The sequence below is a fragment of the Cyprinus carpio genome, chromosome A1 (genome assembly GCF_018340385.1).
Source record: "Cyprinus carpio isolate SPL01 chromosome A1, ASM1834038v1, whole genome shotgun sequence".
In the NCBI taxonomy this organism is placed as follows: domain Eukaryota; kingdom Metazoa; phylum Chordata; class Actinopteri; order Cypriniformes; family Cyprinidae; genus Cyprinus; species Cyprinus carpio.
In genome coordinates, this window is record NC_056572.1 from 24731504 (window position 1) to 24745319 (window position 13816).

Genomic DNA, 13816 nt, shown 5'->3' on the forward strand with positions numbered 1-13816 from the left:
GATTACATGTTAAGATTGCATTTTCTCAAATCTCAGTTGCCTGTGAACAATTGAAGTAATTTTCTTAAAAATGTTCTTGTCTAACCATTTACAGCTTTAGTTCTTGGTGACATTAAGACACTAGTCTGAATGACTTTAATGGCTGCCAGTGATGTCTGCATAGGCAGCAACGTTCTACACAACTATAAGTGAATGTGCAATTCATACAGGCAGTGTAATATAATGTAATCTAATAAGCTTCACGTCTTTAATAAACATTCAGAAAAACTGAGTTCATTCAAACTTCTTTTTTAAAGGAATAGCTTACCCTAAATACTTCACATTCTCACTCACCCTTGTGTCAGTCCAAACCTGAATTACTTTGTCTATGTTTTACAGAACAGCATGAATAAATGATCACAGAATTTACTTTTTGGTGTAAACTATCACTTTAAGTTATCACTGCATACATTCACAATGGATACTTTACAGTATATGAGGGTGTGCTGCTATACCTCATAGATTTTCAAGAGCTTAGTATTAATTATCATCAAGTCTGATATAACTCAGAAGTGATATAGATATGGATATATGACAAATTCAACTGCAATGCCAAACAACCAATCCCAGGATGAATGAACAATAGTGACCAAATGATACTCTGATGAAAGAAATGCATCAAGTAATATGAAAGTCCTCAACAAACTTTTGAACTGTTAAATGATGTATGCATGCCACAGAACAAAACCTAACAGCAGCTGTGTGGGCCATTATGATTTATTTTGTGTTTTGTGCTATGTAATGAAAAACAATATTCTAACTCTCATAGTATGGCAATGGATATTTATTCATTTTTTATTTTGGGAGTGTGATCCCGGTATAACGATAAGTAAAATTTACAAACTTTCCCCTCCAAATGCAAATATCCTCTTTCTTTAATTAAACCTTAAGTTGTGGGTTCTTACCTGAAGAGACACGACATGCACAAATCAGTGTGGATTGGGGTTTGACAGAATATGAAGTTTATCTACTGCGCTACTTACAAAAGCTTAGGAGCAAATCAGCCATCAGTGGTTAACAGTTGAAAAGAGAAGGGTAATTTACAATTTTAGTATTTGTGAAATGAACATCAAAATCTAATCAGCCTTGTCATAGAGAATACAAAAAGGTTAAAAGAAAAGGTAAATACCACATTTGATTTGGTTAATGTTGGAATCCAGCTTGATTTTAATGTCCTCATTGTCAACCCACTCATAATAAATACGGAAACTCTAAAAGAATCAATTAAAAAAGGCACATCAACCAAGGTCACAAACTGGCTGCTATTTTGCATGTAAACTGATAATTTTTTTGAATGTTATGCATTAGAGCAAATACATCCAAGAAAAACATTAAAAACATTCAAAAGACTGACAAAAGTTAATTCCAATAAGTTTAAAAATTTGAAGAAACAAAGGTTTAAAACAAAAACTGCACAACAGTGAACTACATCTATTTAAGTAATCACTGTCAAACCCATAAAGACCTTCACAAGTGCATAAGCAAGAAAAACAATGAGTGCGTTTTATGAATATTTATTGTCATGCTCCAAATTCCTCAGTCTATGATGACTGTACGACCCCCAAACCACTGGAAGTTTTCAATCCGGGGTAGTTGGCTGAATTAAAATCAATGACAATCCTGCCTTGCTTTGGCTTGAATTACCTGTAGGACAGAAATAAGAACAGAAAAAAAAAAATATTACTGAAGCATGACCAAATAAAACAAAGTAGTTTGTCACTTTAGTCAAATCTGAGCCCTCCTTTTAAAATACCTTGATAAAAGTGAGGAGAAGAGAATTCACTTCTTGTCCTTTTGTCCAAGTCGTCACACTAGTAATTCACCTCAGCATGCTGGAGTGGAGGAAACCAATAACACACTAGACCTCATGAGAAAACACAAGCAGTAACCCCTCCATAAGGCAATCCCAGCAGGAACAAGTGCCCCAACATCTCATGAGAAAATACACTGCCAAGAATAACCAAACCAGCAGGTGGTAAACTCCCCATTTTCCCACTCATAGCCCTGTCTTCTGCGACTGCTCCACAAACCTGCTCTTTTTATTTTTTCCCTCTTCTTAATTCACTTTCTACCCCACTAGTTTTACTCCTAATTTTTTTTTTTTTTACTTATCTCTCCATCTCAGTGTGAGATGAGCTGGATGTAGCAAAAATCTATTCCTCATCATCGAACCTCTTAACAGCAGAGGTTAATGCAAATAAAATCTCTATTGACAACAAGTTTTCAAAGACTTTGTCCACGAACAACCACAAAGTTTGTCTCTCACTTCCCCATCTTCCTTAATGCAAAGCCGTCTTCATTGAATGTGTGAGCAAATCGATTCATCATCTCATTCAAAATTCAGAATTCTGCAGAGCAATGGTTAGGGTTCAATAACACCTCTGTCCATCCTTCATTCCTTCTTCATATAACACTGAGAGAGAGAAAAAAAACTGAAAACAGTCTACTACAGCAGTTAACTGTTAGAGTCAAAGTGAAGTCTAAATCTTTTATTGTACACACACATAGCACATATGTACTGAAACCATTTTCCCCACAGGTCAAAACTGCATATTTAAAAATAATAATAAAAAAAAGATTATGATTATGCAAGCTAAACAAACATCTAAAAAATACATACATATATATATATATATATATATATATATATATGTATATATATGCTATAATTTGGAAGCCAACTAACTTTTTGGTAAAATGTTTTGCTTGAAGTGTCTATAATTCTTTTTTTATGCAATTTTTTGATATATATATATAAATGTGAAGACATGACTACTGTAGATTTAAAAGAGGCTTAAATGTATAAATACGATTTGTGAAGTATATGGTCCATATGAAAAATGATATAAGCAAAGCATAGTAGTAGGATTGTTAAATGTCCAGATGCTTTCACAGTTGTACAGTGATGAACTATCTGGACATTGGGTCAAAAAAATCTGACATTGTGATGGTGCAAAATGGATTTTAATGTGAGTTTCATTAAAATATCCTATAGCTCTGCAATCAAAGTGCTGAAGCTATGAAAATGCAGAGATCCAGCAGGCCAAATTCACAGTATTGCTGGAAGTATTGGAGAACAACCTTCAAAAAGTGGCAGAAGGGGAATTAACCCTGCTACCCTCAAAGACAGGCAAGAGGCATGAAAGTATCTTCAAGGATTTCCTGATTTTCATCTTCAGGCGGATCTACTCCTTTTGTCTCCTCAGGCTCATGTCCCCCAGTCCTATTTGATCTGACTCTGATGAAAGGCTTCAGAGTTTATTTACCATGCATCTATACATAGTGTGTGCATACAACTGGGGAGATGAGATTTCCATCCTGTCCGCTCTTGCTGTGGATCCCGCTGGCTCTCTCTAACATAAAGAGGACCGTGTTTGGACTGCAAACTTGTCAGTTAACCTTGTATCTCATTAGAAAAGAAAAAAAAAAAGTGAAGGACTTCTTAATTCACATTATATGTGTCTAAGGCTGTTAAATGTTTGTGTTTACATTTTGCTCTTTTAGTCCCAGTGCTCTTGGACTTTATGCTGACCCCTAACATGATATGGGGTGGGCAACATGACCAAAATCTTATTTCATGATTTGAGAAAGTCATCTTTATCGTTTGGTTTCTGTGTAGTCCTGCGTTTGCCTCTCTCGTTATTTACCTACCATGTGTGGAATCGGTGGGCAGGGCTAAACAGGCAGTGATGTAGAAGCAGGCGTTGATCATCTTCTGCGGAGGCGGGGTTTAGCCACACCATTACGTCATAAAGTGGCATTCCAGAACCTATCGTTTTAGCAGATTGGCTTCAATATAAGCTGTTTTTAGACTAACAAGACATCAAGGGAATTTTGATTTCTCAGTTCGTGACCCCTTTAATTAATTTAACACATAGTCAGAAATACTACAGAAATAATCAAATATAAAATAAAACTCATATTATTCACTGTAATAAACAAATTGCAAATAGATTCTTATTAAAGATAGATACAAAAGTTACTCAGTTAAGACTAGTGAATGAATTTGTTTTTCTATTTTTTGTTTGATAAACATTAATGACGCAAGCAGCAGCAGGTTTATTATGCTACTGTCAACTTAAAGGGGTTCACCCAAAAATGAAAATTCTGTAATCATTTACTCACCCTCAAGTTGTTCCAAACCATTAACACTTTCTTTCTTCTGCTGAACACAAAAGACAACATTTTGAAGAATGTGGGTATCCGAAGAGTTGCTTTTCCCCACTGACTTCCGTAGTTTATTTTTTCTGTATTATGGAAGTCAATGGGGACTATAAATTGTTTGGTTGCTCAAATTCTTCCAGATGTATTTTGTGTTTTGATATGGTTTAATTTTCCTATGGAGTATGAGGCATATGCAGACTTTAACACGGTGCTTACTCATTCTTCCCCAAGCGTCTTTTTCCGAAGGTTCACAGAAGCTTTTTGAGGCTTTAGGTCACACATACACCCACACAACTGAGGGTCGAGCTCCGTTACAGCCTTGATTGTACAATCATTCGGGCCAGTAAGAACTGACAGGAATGCAAATGAAGCTTGTTAATTTCTAATCCACACAGCAACCCCTTACTTAGGTCAAACTCGAGAGACTCACTTGTACGTGATGCCTGCTAAGTTAAGCAGCTGTCTGGAGGCAGTCATTTCTAGAGTGTCATGGTATTTGTCTGACAAACAGATCACATCCTTTATACCTGTAAGGCAATAACAGCAGAAGGATAGAGTGGGTCAGACAAAAGCACACTTGCACACACACAAACAAACAGACAGAGAAATTTAAACAAAAAGGCCCAAGGAGAACAGGGACCCAAAATAACCTGTTAGGAATGAACAAGAGCTTGTACTTGGGGAAAAGAAAGGGAAGTCGATAACTTGTCGCTGCAGGCTCAAGCCAATATCAACCAATCCCAACTGAGACAAAATCTGCCCTGCTGGTGTCTTTAAAACACGTAGTGCATTTGGCTGCACCCCCACACATCCTGCTGACTACTCCCAAGCGGCCCACATGAGGCGATTCTATAAAGGGCCCCGTTAGCCAAGCTTTACAGAGAAATGAGAGGAATCTGGTGAAACCACTTAGACTCCACTCTCGCCCTTAATGCTTTCAGAGGTGAAAAGAGAAGTCCAACACTGTCAACGGTTGATGCAATCGCAGATGAATATACCAGAGAAAAACACACCTACCCCACAAAATACACACCGTCTCCATCATGCACTTTTATCTGCACAGGAGGAGAGAAGTGCTCTGATCGAAGGCAAAATGACTTGCACAGAGTGAATTCCACCTGGCATTAAAGGCTGTCATTACAAGCATGGGGCCTCTCCATGGTATTACTTGAACAATTTTTGAGAGGGAACAGATAAAATTACCATGGAGCAGCCTGGCTATGCCATCTTTAAACCATTTTGTTGGTGACATTTTATGGTGCAGCAGGGGGGGAAAAAAGACTTTGTATATCCATGTCTCAACGGGCTATTTAAAATAAAAAGCAAACACAATCGTGTCCATAAAATAAAAAATGTAAAAAATGTTCTAGCTAAAAGAAGAAGAAATTGCAGTAGTGTTTCCATGTAAACACGTCTTTTCATGAAAAGAACATGAGAAGCATCGGAGCTGCTCAAAACACTTCCAAGACGACAAGCTGTCCAACAGAAGGGAAGGCTCTGTTGGAAGGTGGAGCAGAACTCTGGAGATGCTACGTTTCCAGAATGCTCTCTGGAGATGAGGTGACAGTACAGTCCCTCCAAAAACAGTCATAGGAAGTGACAAGATGGCAGCTGCTTGGGAACTGAACACTTTAATTCCTCAGAGAAAGGAGAGGCACTAAAGCAGTGCTTCAGAAACTGACGTCGCTGGCACAGAGGAGCCAAAGTGCAGGGGGACATCAACATGGGAGCCAGAGAAAGTGAAAATGATTTGGTGTCATTTCATTCTGGGAGATTGAAAGATGGACACATTTGAACGGCATTCAAAAAGAGCAGAAACACTTTCTCACTGGAGGAATAGCTACAGGATAAGATCTCATTTACTATAAAAAGAAAACTGGAAAAAGTGCTGTGGAAAAACTTTAAATTCTGTAAAAGAAGAGTTGTCAAATGACTGACACGGCACGTATTTAAGTAAGAATACTATTAAGGCAAATTAAAGCAGTGTCTCTGGCACAAAAATGCATACCAATGGCACCAAAATACTGGAAAAACCTTCATTCTAATAAATCCCTCTGGTTATAATTAAATTATGCTACAGTTTTCCCTTAGAGAAGCACAGACTTGCAATATCAAAAGGTTTACCATGCACAAATAAACAAGATACAGCCTGGTTGCCTTTATAAGAGAATCAAGGTGGATTTGCATTCCAACTCTACTAATATTCCCCTTTATCCTCATGTTTTTTCCATGCAGAGGCTTTTCTGTTTCCTCATATCATGGGGCTTTACAACTGCTAGTAAACAAACACGGCCATAACACCTTCAAAATGAACAAACAGCGATGACACCCCTGAATCAATTCTTTGCATTACATTAAACATCCGCTTTGTTCAGCTCCATCTGATTGCTATCATCAGAGAGCGTTTTTTTAATGAGGTCGGACGTTCATTTTTAGCCGCATTTTGTTGCATCCTATAGAGTGCGAGGAGACGAAAGAGAGAGAAAGTGCTGTGTGTGTCCCTTAATGATGCCAGAACATTGAGAGGAAGCTGACACCCCACTGAGAGATGGGCCAGGGCAAGGCCAAGAATCCTGAAGATCAGACAGCATCAGAGTGTGTGTCGTGCTATCTTCAGCACACAGCTTCAGTAGGCTTTGCCACAAGAGTACATGGAGGGGGATCAGGAAAAGCAAACCAAAGAAAGAGAGAAAGAGAAGATGAGGACAAAAAGACTTGGAGGGGAGGAGAGAGACTAGGGATGGGGGTGTTAAGAGAGTTCAACAGATAAGAGGAGATTGAAAATAACAACAGAGCAGGCTTTGGAGAAGGAAAAATAAGAGGAAGACAACCTGTCACCATGTAGGCTGTATCCAACCAGCCAAGAATGATCACAAAGAAGACGGCTGCTGAAAGTGATGCCCACTGCAGGCTTCTCAGTATGGAAGGGTGACAATAGAGAACCTCGGTTTCCACCTGTCTTATCCGTCATTTCATCTGCAGCCACATCAGCACTGACAGAAAGGCTCAAATATCGGAGCAGAAATGCTGATCCTGATGTATGTGAAGTGCAAAGACAGAACAGAATAAACGCATAATGCTTGCTATGCAATCCAATTGGGGTGAAAGGGTTGCCAAAAAAAGTTTGATGCTCAGGGTTTGTACCACGTGCACCTTGTGTCTTTCTCAGAAAAGATGAATATTAAATGTGCCTGTTTTCAAACATAATTACAGTAATTCTTGTAGCTAAATCACAGTACTGTTAAGAGGACAAAGAAACCAAACATATGTAACAATGAACTAAAAACAAATGATTTACTATATCTCAGACTATACTTGAGGCATATAAGTAGCAGGTGGCGTTCGGAGTGTGTGAACAATCAATAGGAACCATTTGAGAGCACATGCACGCTCTTAGTCACACTTGCAAGACAAAGGCAGCTTAATTTCGTTAACTTAAAGAAAAGCTTAAAGAGGGTAAACAACTCTTTTACACAAATGATTCTCACTGGAGCAATGTTGGTGCTAGCACTGAAACTTCTTTATTTTAAATGCATCTCTTGTTTTCATTTAGACAGTGAAAACAGGACTATTTATGTGTTCCAGATAGCGTACATTTTACAGCGTTGTACATTTTATTAGGGGTGTAATGATATTCAAACAGAATAGGCCAGGTTTGAGCATGTTGTTATGGAAAGAATGCGTCCAGAGTCTTCATGTCTAGCACAGTTAAGTTCGCTTGTGCAGCCACTCACAGCCTTTTGTGGAACTGTAAGTTGCAATATTTTGTTTACATAAAATATTGTGTATAGATTATTTCTCTCATATGCATTTGGTTGAGTTAAAGTTAAGCTGCAGTAAAGCGTTTCATTGTAGGACTACTACGGTGATTATCTCTTCAGCGCGAGCATCACAAACAATGCAGAATATTAATAACTATTTCTGGGACTGTCATATACATAACATTGTAATGAGAACACTATTATAGCTTAATAAAACGCTTTTAGAGTGTAGTTGCAGTGTTTCTGCACGTTGTTACGTGGAGAGTGTGTCCACAACAGGAGTTAAGTTACATATTCAGAGCAGCACAGACACGTTCATTTGTGCATTCAGGTCATTTTGTGCAGATATAAGTCATAAATTAGGGTTACATAGCATAAATGAAGTGTATCCTATATGAGATAAATCTGAGGAGTTAAATCCTGTTGTTTAAAAACCCGCTATCAAAGTACTTCATTGTACTGGTGATCTTCAGCACATGTAGCTCAAAACAGAAATGCAGAACATTAATAAATATGACTTGGACTGTCAACATAGCATTATAATGAGAGCAATATTGTAAAAAATGTTGTGAACTCTAAGGGTTTAGCTTACGTTTTCAGTGTGTTATTACAAAAAGCACTTCTACAGAAGGACACATTCTGAATATGTAACAGTTGAAGTTCACTTGTGCTTGATTTTGTGCAATTTAATCAGGGCCTGAATTTCACTGCGGGATTGTGAGCATTGCGCGTAATTCTACACATTCCCACAGGTTACACGATTATAAAGCAGGAAATTCCTGCAAACAATTATGCACTATAGCATGTAGGTTGAATCCAAACAGATTATAAGGGAAGATCAAATAAAGACAAATAATGTAAACAAGTTCAAAATACAAAGAATAGTGCATATATTTTGCTAAATTCCCCTCTTTAGTAAAATAACACGTTTATAGACACTGAATGGCTTAACTAAGGCAAATGTTACGTTACGTGACATTGTTTGCAAGCTGTGTAAATGATGTCTTTCCACAGTTGAAAGACTGATTAAGCAAATACATGAGATATGATACAATTCAGTAAGTTGTACCGTTTTACTCAACATACTTTCTGATGTTAATTCATGTTTATTTTATGCTATATAAGTAGTAGTAATGAGGAAGAGATAACTGGTTCACTTGACGCTTGAACCGAGGCAGATCTTCACACAACATTAAAGAGTGTCAAAACCATGTTTACCATTGAAAGCTGAGACTTTGTTTCATATTAAAAGTAACAAAGCGTATTATAATTATTGGATAGCAGGTGCGCTACATAATGTTTAGTGGAATTCACGCATAGACAGAAAACAACATCGTTTGATTTTGAAATTTCCAGTATAAATTAAAAACGAATAGTCAAAACATTGGTCAAAGGTTTTAGGCCAACCAAACAAAAACATGTAAGTACAAAACTATTTCGTCCAAATCTGTAAGTTGCTGAAATTTTGGTGCATCACCAATTAATCTTCTAAATGCACAGTGGAAATGAAAGGGTTGAATGAAAAACCAACATTCACATCATGAAACACACACAGTCAGAAACACAAGTTCAGACACACTCTCACCTGCTTGAATAATGAGTTTGGCGCACTCGTTACAGGGGAAGAGCGCTACATACATGGTGCAACCCTTGACATCTGCCGAGTTCTTATTCATAATGGCGTTCAGCTCTGCATGGCACACTGCAAAATACATTTTAGAAATGCAACAAGACTTGTTAGAAATGTTCAGAATTCATGAATGCACATACTTTCATCACAGAATGATGCGTCGAAGCTATGATTAATATCTCTGCTTCACAACAAACTTGGATTGAGCTTTCTTAGCTCGTCGACATTGTTCCACTCCACTACAAAAAGGCTCCAGTCACCAGTTCATGGTTAAAAAGGAAAAAGATTTCAAAGCATGAGTCTGAACAGATGTCAGCTCTCCACAACATCACCCAGAAAAAGCCCTGTCTAATCACTCACGCTGCTCGCCTTAATTACGGAGAATGAATTGGCCCATCAGCAGTGGCACATTACCATTGCACCACGAAACACGACACGTTTATTTTGGCAGAGTCTCAGCACAAGGCAGAGAAAGAGAGAGAGGGCATGTAGTTATAATGGAAGAGAGATGTTAGTAATTCACACACACACACACACACACACACACACACACTCATTGTGTGTTTTATGAAAGCAGGTACACACACACAGCTAAATCCGAACACATGATGATGATGATGATGAGATGATGATGATGATGGAGTACGATCAACCATGCAAGTGTGAGAGGGACTGAGCTCTTAAATCAAATTTAACATTTAATACATGTATATTACTTTTAATCTGACTTAGCTGTCATATTTAAAATAGGTAGTGAAACATTTTCAGGATAAACAACCAGCGGATAAATGTCACAGGCGGTTGTGCTTTTCAAATCAAGAGAAGCAGAAGTCGTGATTGTGATTTAAATACAATTCATCACACAGCCCTATCTAAACAGAGCCAACACTGAACTGACTTGAGCTAAATAATGACACAATATCTGAACTCCATAGTTGAGTTTCCATAATTGATTCAGCTATTCCTGTTAATCTCTTTGAAGCTGTTTTGGCACAATCTGTATTATATAAAGCATTATAGAAATACAGTTAATTTGACTAGTATGGTATGCAAGATATTGTTATTAATGAACTGCAGCAAAATACGGCACAGCTTTAACCAACATCATTCTCTCTGGTTGCAGCATATTAACAATGTTATATTAAAGAATAAGGTGAAAGCAACATTATGTTCAGAGGGCAAAAAATCAAGTAAGGAAGATTTTTTTTATATTTCTGCACCCTCTAGTGGCACAATACTGTACAGAAACTTCATAAAGAATGAATCACAATAACTATTGCTCATACTTAGGCATAAAAGTTTGCATACTGTGAATGACAATCAAGTTAGTCTCGCTAAAACTTGAAAATTAAAATTTACCAAAGATGCAAATTGTACTGTTTTGCATTTAAAATTGTGGAAATAAAAGTTGTATATTGTACTGCAGATTTTGATTCAGTTATGCTATTAACAATGTTTCATGGTTTAGTACAAGGTCTTGTACTTTTTTCTGTGTTGGCCGGTCTTTGTCTCCTTGTTGTGCATTAAAGTTGTGTAATGCACACCAGGCCTGAGATCACAGACAGGGTTTAGGTTAAACCAGGATTAGGCCATAGTTCAATTAGGATATTAAAGTAGCTTTTATAAATGTGCCTTAGATAAAAACAGTACTGATGTGCATCTTGAGACAAATCAGTGGCACTGACAGATTTTAATATCAGTTAGTACAAGTTTCAGTTAAAACAGCCAAATCATGCACTATAGTCTTAAACCATGCCTAAGAAACTTGGTTAATAAACAAAGGGTAAAACAGTCAATTATTCACCATAATCTCAATTATTTCTTAGACAATTAATCGTCAGCCAAATTTTATAATCGTGACAGCCCTAGTTATGATGCTGTGACATTGTTGAACATGGGCATAAGCTTATTTTACATAACCAGTAAGACTATAGGCAAGCACCTAGAACACCTTAGCAACCGCATACCAACATGCTAAATCAGAAATGAAATTAGAAACGAAATAACAGAAATAATTAAAAAAAAAAAACAGTCCCACTCTGAAAACTAGCTACTCTGGACTGCCTGAACTCTTACATTCTTTAGAACATGTAAAAATCTAGCTCTGACCTATTTAATGAACAAACTACAACTATTCTATATAAACAATTGGTTGAAATTTTTTTATTCTAATACATACTGTTAATTAATAGTATTATTTAAAAATGCCCTGGTGCTTATCTTTCATCTATCACTTGTATAAACTGTAATATAATAATCAACTTATATTGCTTGATTACACAAAAGATAATCCAAACTATTGTCTTTTAGACTATGAGGGACTTTTAAAGACTCTAAACGGTGTACCTTTATTGTGCCACATTGGTGCATTAAGGGAGATATGCCAAATTAATCCTTTGTATAGAATTAATGTACCATCGCTCAGCATGAAATTGAACTCTATGCCTAAGTGAGCCACAACTGCAAATAAGCGGTGTGATTTTACACTAAATACTTTCCACAAAATGCATCATTACTGCCAAATAAATGGGCAAAAATACCAAAGCGTCACAGGAACTCTAAAACAAAACAACCTAACATAAAGGACAACACAAACATGCAGCCATTAACTTGGAAAATGAAAAAAGAAAAGAAAAAAAACTACCATTCTAGAGAAAAATTCAAAATCAAATAAATGCAGCTACCATTCAGAGAAAATTCTAGAGAATATATTATAAATGCAGCTGAGCATGATAGACTTCTTTCAAAAAAAAAAAAACAAATAAATGCAGCTGAGCATGATAGACTTCTTTCAAAAAAAAAAAAATTCAGATTAAATTTCAGATTAGCCTTCTCCTTTAAAGACATGCCAATTAATTACATTTGAAAAACTTGGAATCACAAAGTCTAAAATCCCAATGTCAAATGGCAGAACATACTGTATGGTTGAAAAATCATTACACCTCTGAAAGTTGGTTAGTACAATACAAACACATTGCCCATCAACAGTATTCTGACTGCCTCAGTTTTATAAATTTTTGACTTCCTTTCAAACATACTAAAACATCAGAAAAGTTCTATCGATTAAACTTGACTATTCTACATAACTATCACATAAAAAAAAAATAAAAAAAACTTTTAAAAAACTGAATGATGTCTGCGGAACCAAGCCAAAACCAATTTCCTGTATTCAATTTAAATTTTTGGGCACTTTGTGGAGTCCAACTTAGTTGGCTTTGTTTAAAAAAAAAAAAAAACACATTGCCCATCAACAGTATTCTGACTGCCTCAGTTTCAAAAATACTAAACCACCCAAAAAACATACTAACCAATTCAAACCCCTAAGAACGCAAGCTCCACCTCGACTCATTCAAAGTCCTGAGTTGGCATGTGCCGCCTTTAGGAACGCCAGCTCCAGCTCATTTCCATTTCTCACACTAATAGCTGCCACAAAGTGACCTTGCCCATTCCCTCACTCAGCAGCTCCACCATTATCTCTCCCATCAGCCCCATGCAGGTGAAAACTAATCCATGACTGCCGCTATGTGCACAAGAGAGCATACACCTCGACCACACTGCATTAACAGACACCATGTGCTGCGTTGACAGAGCCTGAAATCTAAAAAGCCTTTTCGACGAGTGTTTAATGTAGGTGTGCACTGACCTTTTAGTGTCAAACAGAGGCAGAGTGACTGATAATTATGGGTAACTGATTGCTGCAGTTTAAAAAGTAAAAACCAAGGGGTCAAATGCAGAACTCACCATAGGGGTATTTGGTGTCCAGCTTGTTATCAGCACTGCGAGACCAGGGCAGCAGGTCATCGTCACAACCACTGGGCATGCCATTGTAGCCAATACCCACTATCTTGTTCTCCTGATTCACGAAACAGGCACCAATGAAATGAAACTGAATAACAGCTTATTTTCCAAACATCTTTCACCATGAAGACAGCCTAAAGTACAAGTCTGGTATTTATTCTAGCAATGTGGAGGGAGGAAGAAAAAAAAATTCACAAAATTTTACAATGGTCTAGTGATTTAAATAATCAGTCATACTACACTTTTCCACTTATTTCCATTCTTACACATGCAAATGCAGAATATCGGAAACACAAGCTTGCGCGAATTTCACTGTGTTCCAAAGTCCATGTTTGTTTAAAATATATGCAAATTCGTATCATGTGAACACACCTGACCAATAAAAGCTTGTTACATCATGTTGTGACCTCATATTTGAATTAAA

At 37.0% G+C, this 13816-nt stretch overlaps 1 protein-coding gene and 1 long non-coding RNA gene across 2 annotated transcripts; both read right to left on the reverse strand.

Annotated features, from left to right (window-relative positions):
- Positions 1 to 1177: 1177 nt before the first annotated feature.
- On the reverse strand, positions 1178 to 2610 carry LOC122145349. The gene is made up of 2 exons (XR_006160293.1): positions 1793 to 2610; positions 1178 to 1683 (listed from the first exon to the last, which is right to left on the reverse strand). It is a non-coding gene; the product is annotated as an uncharacterized LOC122145349 (long non-coding RNA).
- A 224-nt stretch (positions 2611 to 2834) lies between these two features.
- Positions 2835 to 13653, reverse strand: LOC122145347 (deoxycytidylate deaminase-like). The gene is made up of 4 exons (XM_042758752.1): positions 13336 to 13653; positions 9550 to 9666; positions 4634 to 4730; positions 2835 to 4553 (listed from the first exon to the last, which is right to left on the reverse strand). Exons 1-4 carry the CDS (start codon positions 13412 to 13414, stop codon positions 4535 to 4537), a joined length of 312 nt encoding a protein of 103 aa, XP_042614686.1. The 5' UTR covers positions 13415 to 13653; the 3' UTR covers positions 2835 to 4534.
- Positions 13654 to 13816: the final 163 nt, after the last annotated feature.

Excerpts from the sequence above, each read along its gene's own strand:
- LOC122145347 (XM_042758752.1), bottom strand. The coding sequence starts at position 13,414 with ATGCCCAGTGGTTGTGACGATGACCTGCTGCCCTGGTCTCGCAGTGCT. Across the intron at positions 9,667-13,335 it reads GGACACCAAATACCCCTATG|TGTGCCATGCAGAGCTGAAC; the intron begins GTGAGTTCTGCA and ends TGTATTTTGCAG. Across the intron at positions 4,731-9,549 it reads CAAACTCATTATTCAAGCAG|GTATAAAGGATGTGATCTGT; the intron begins GTGAGAGTGTGT and ends ATTGCCTTACAG.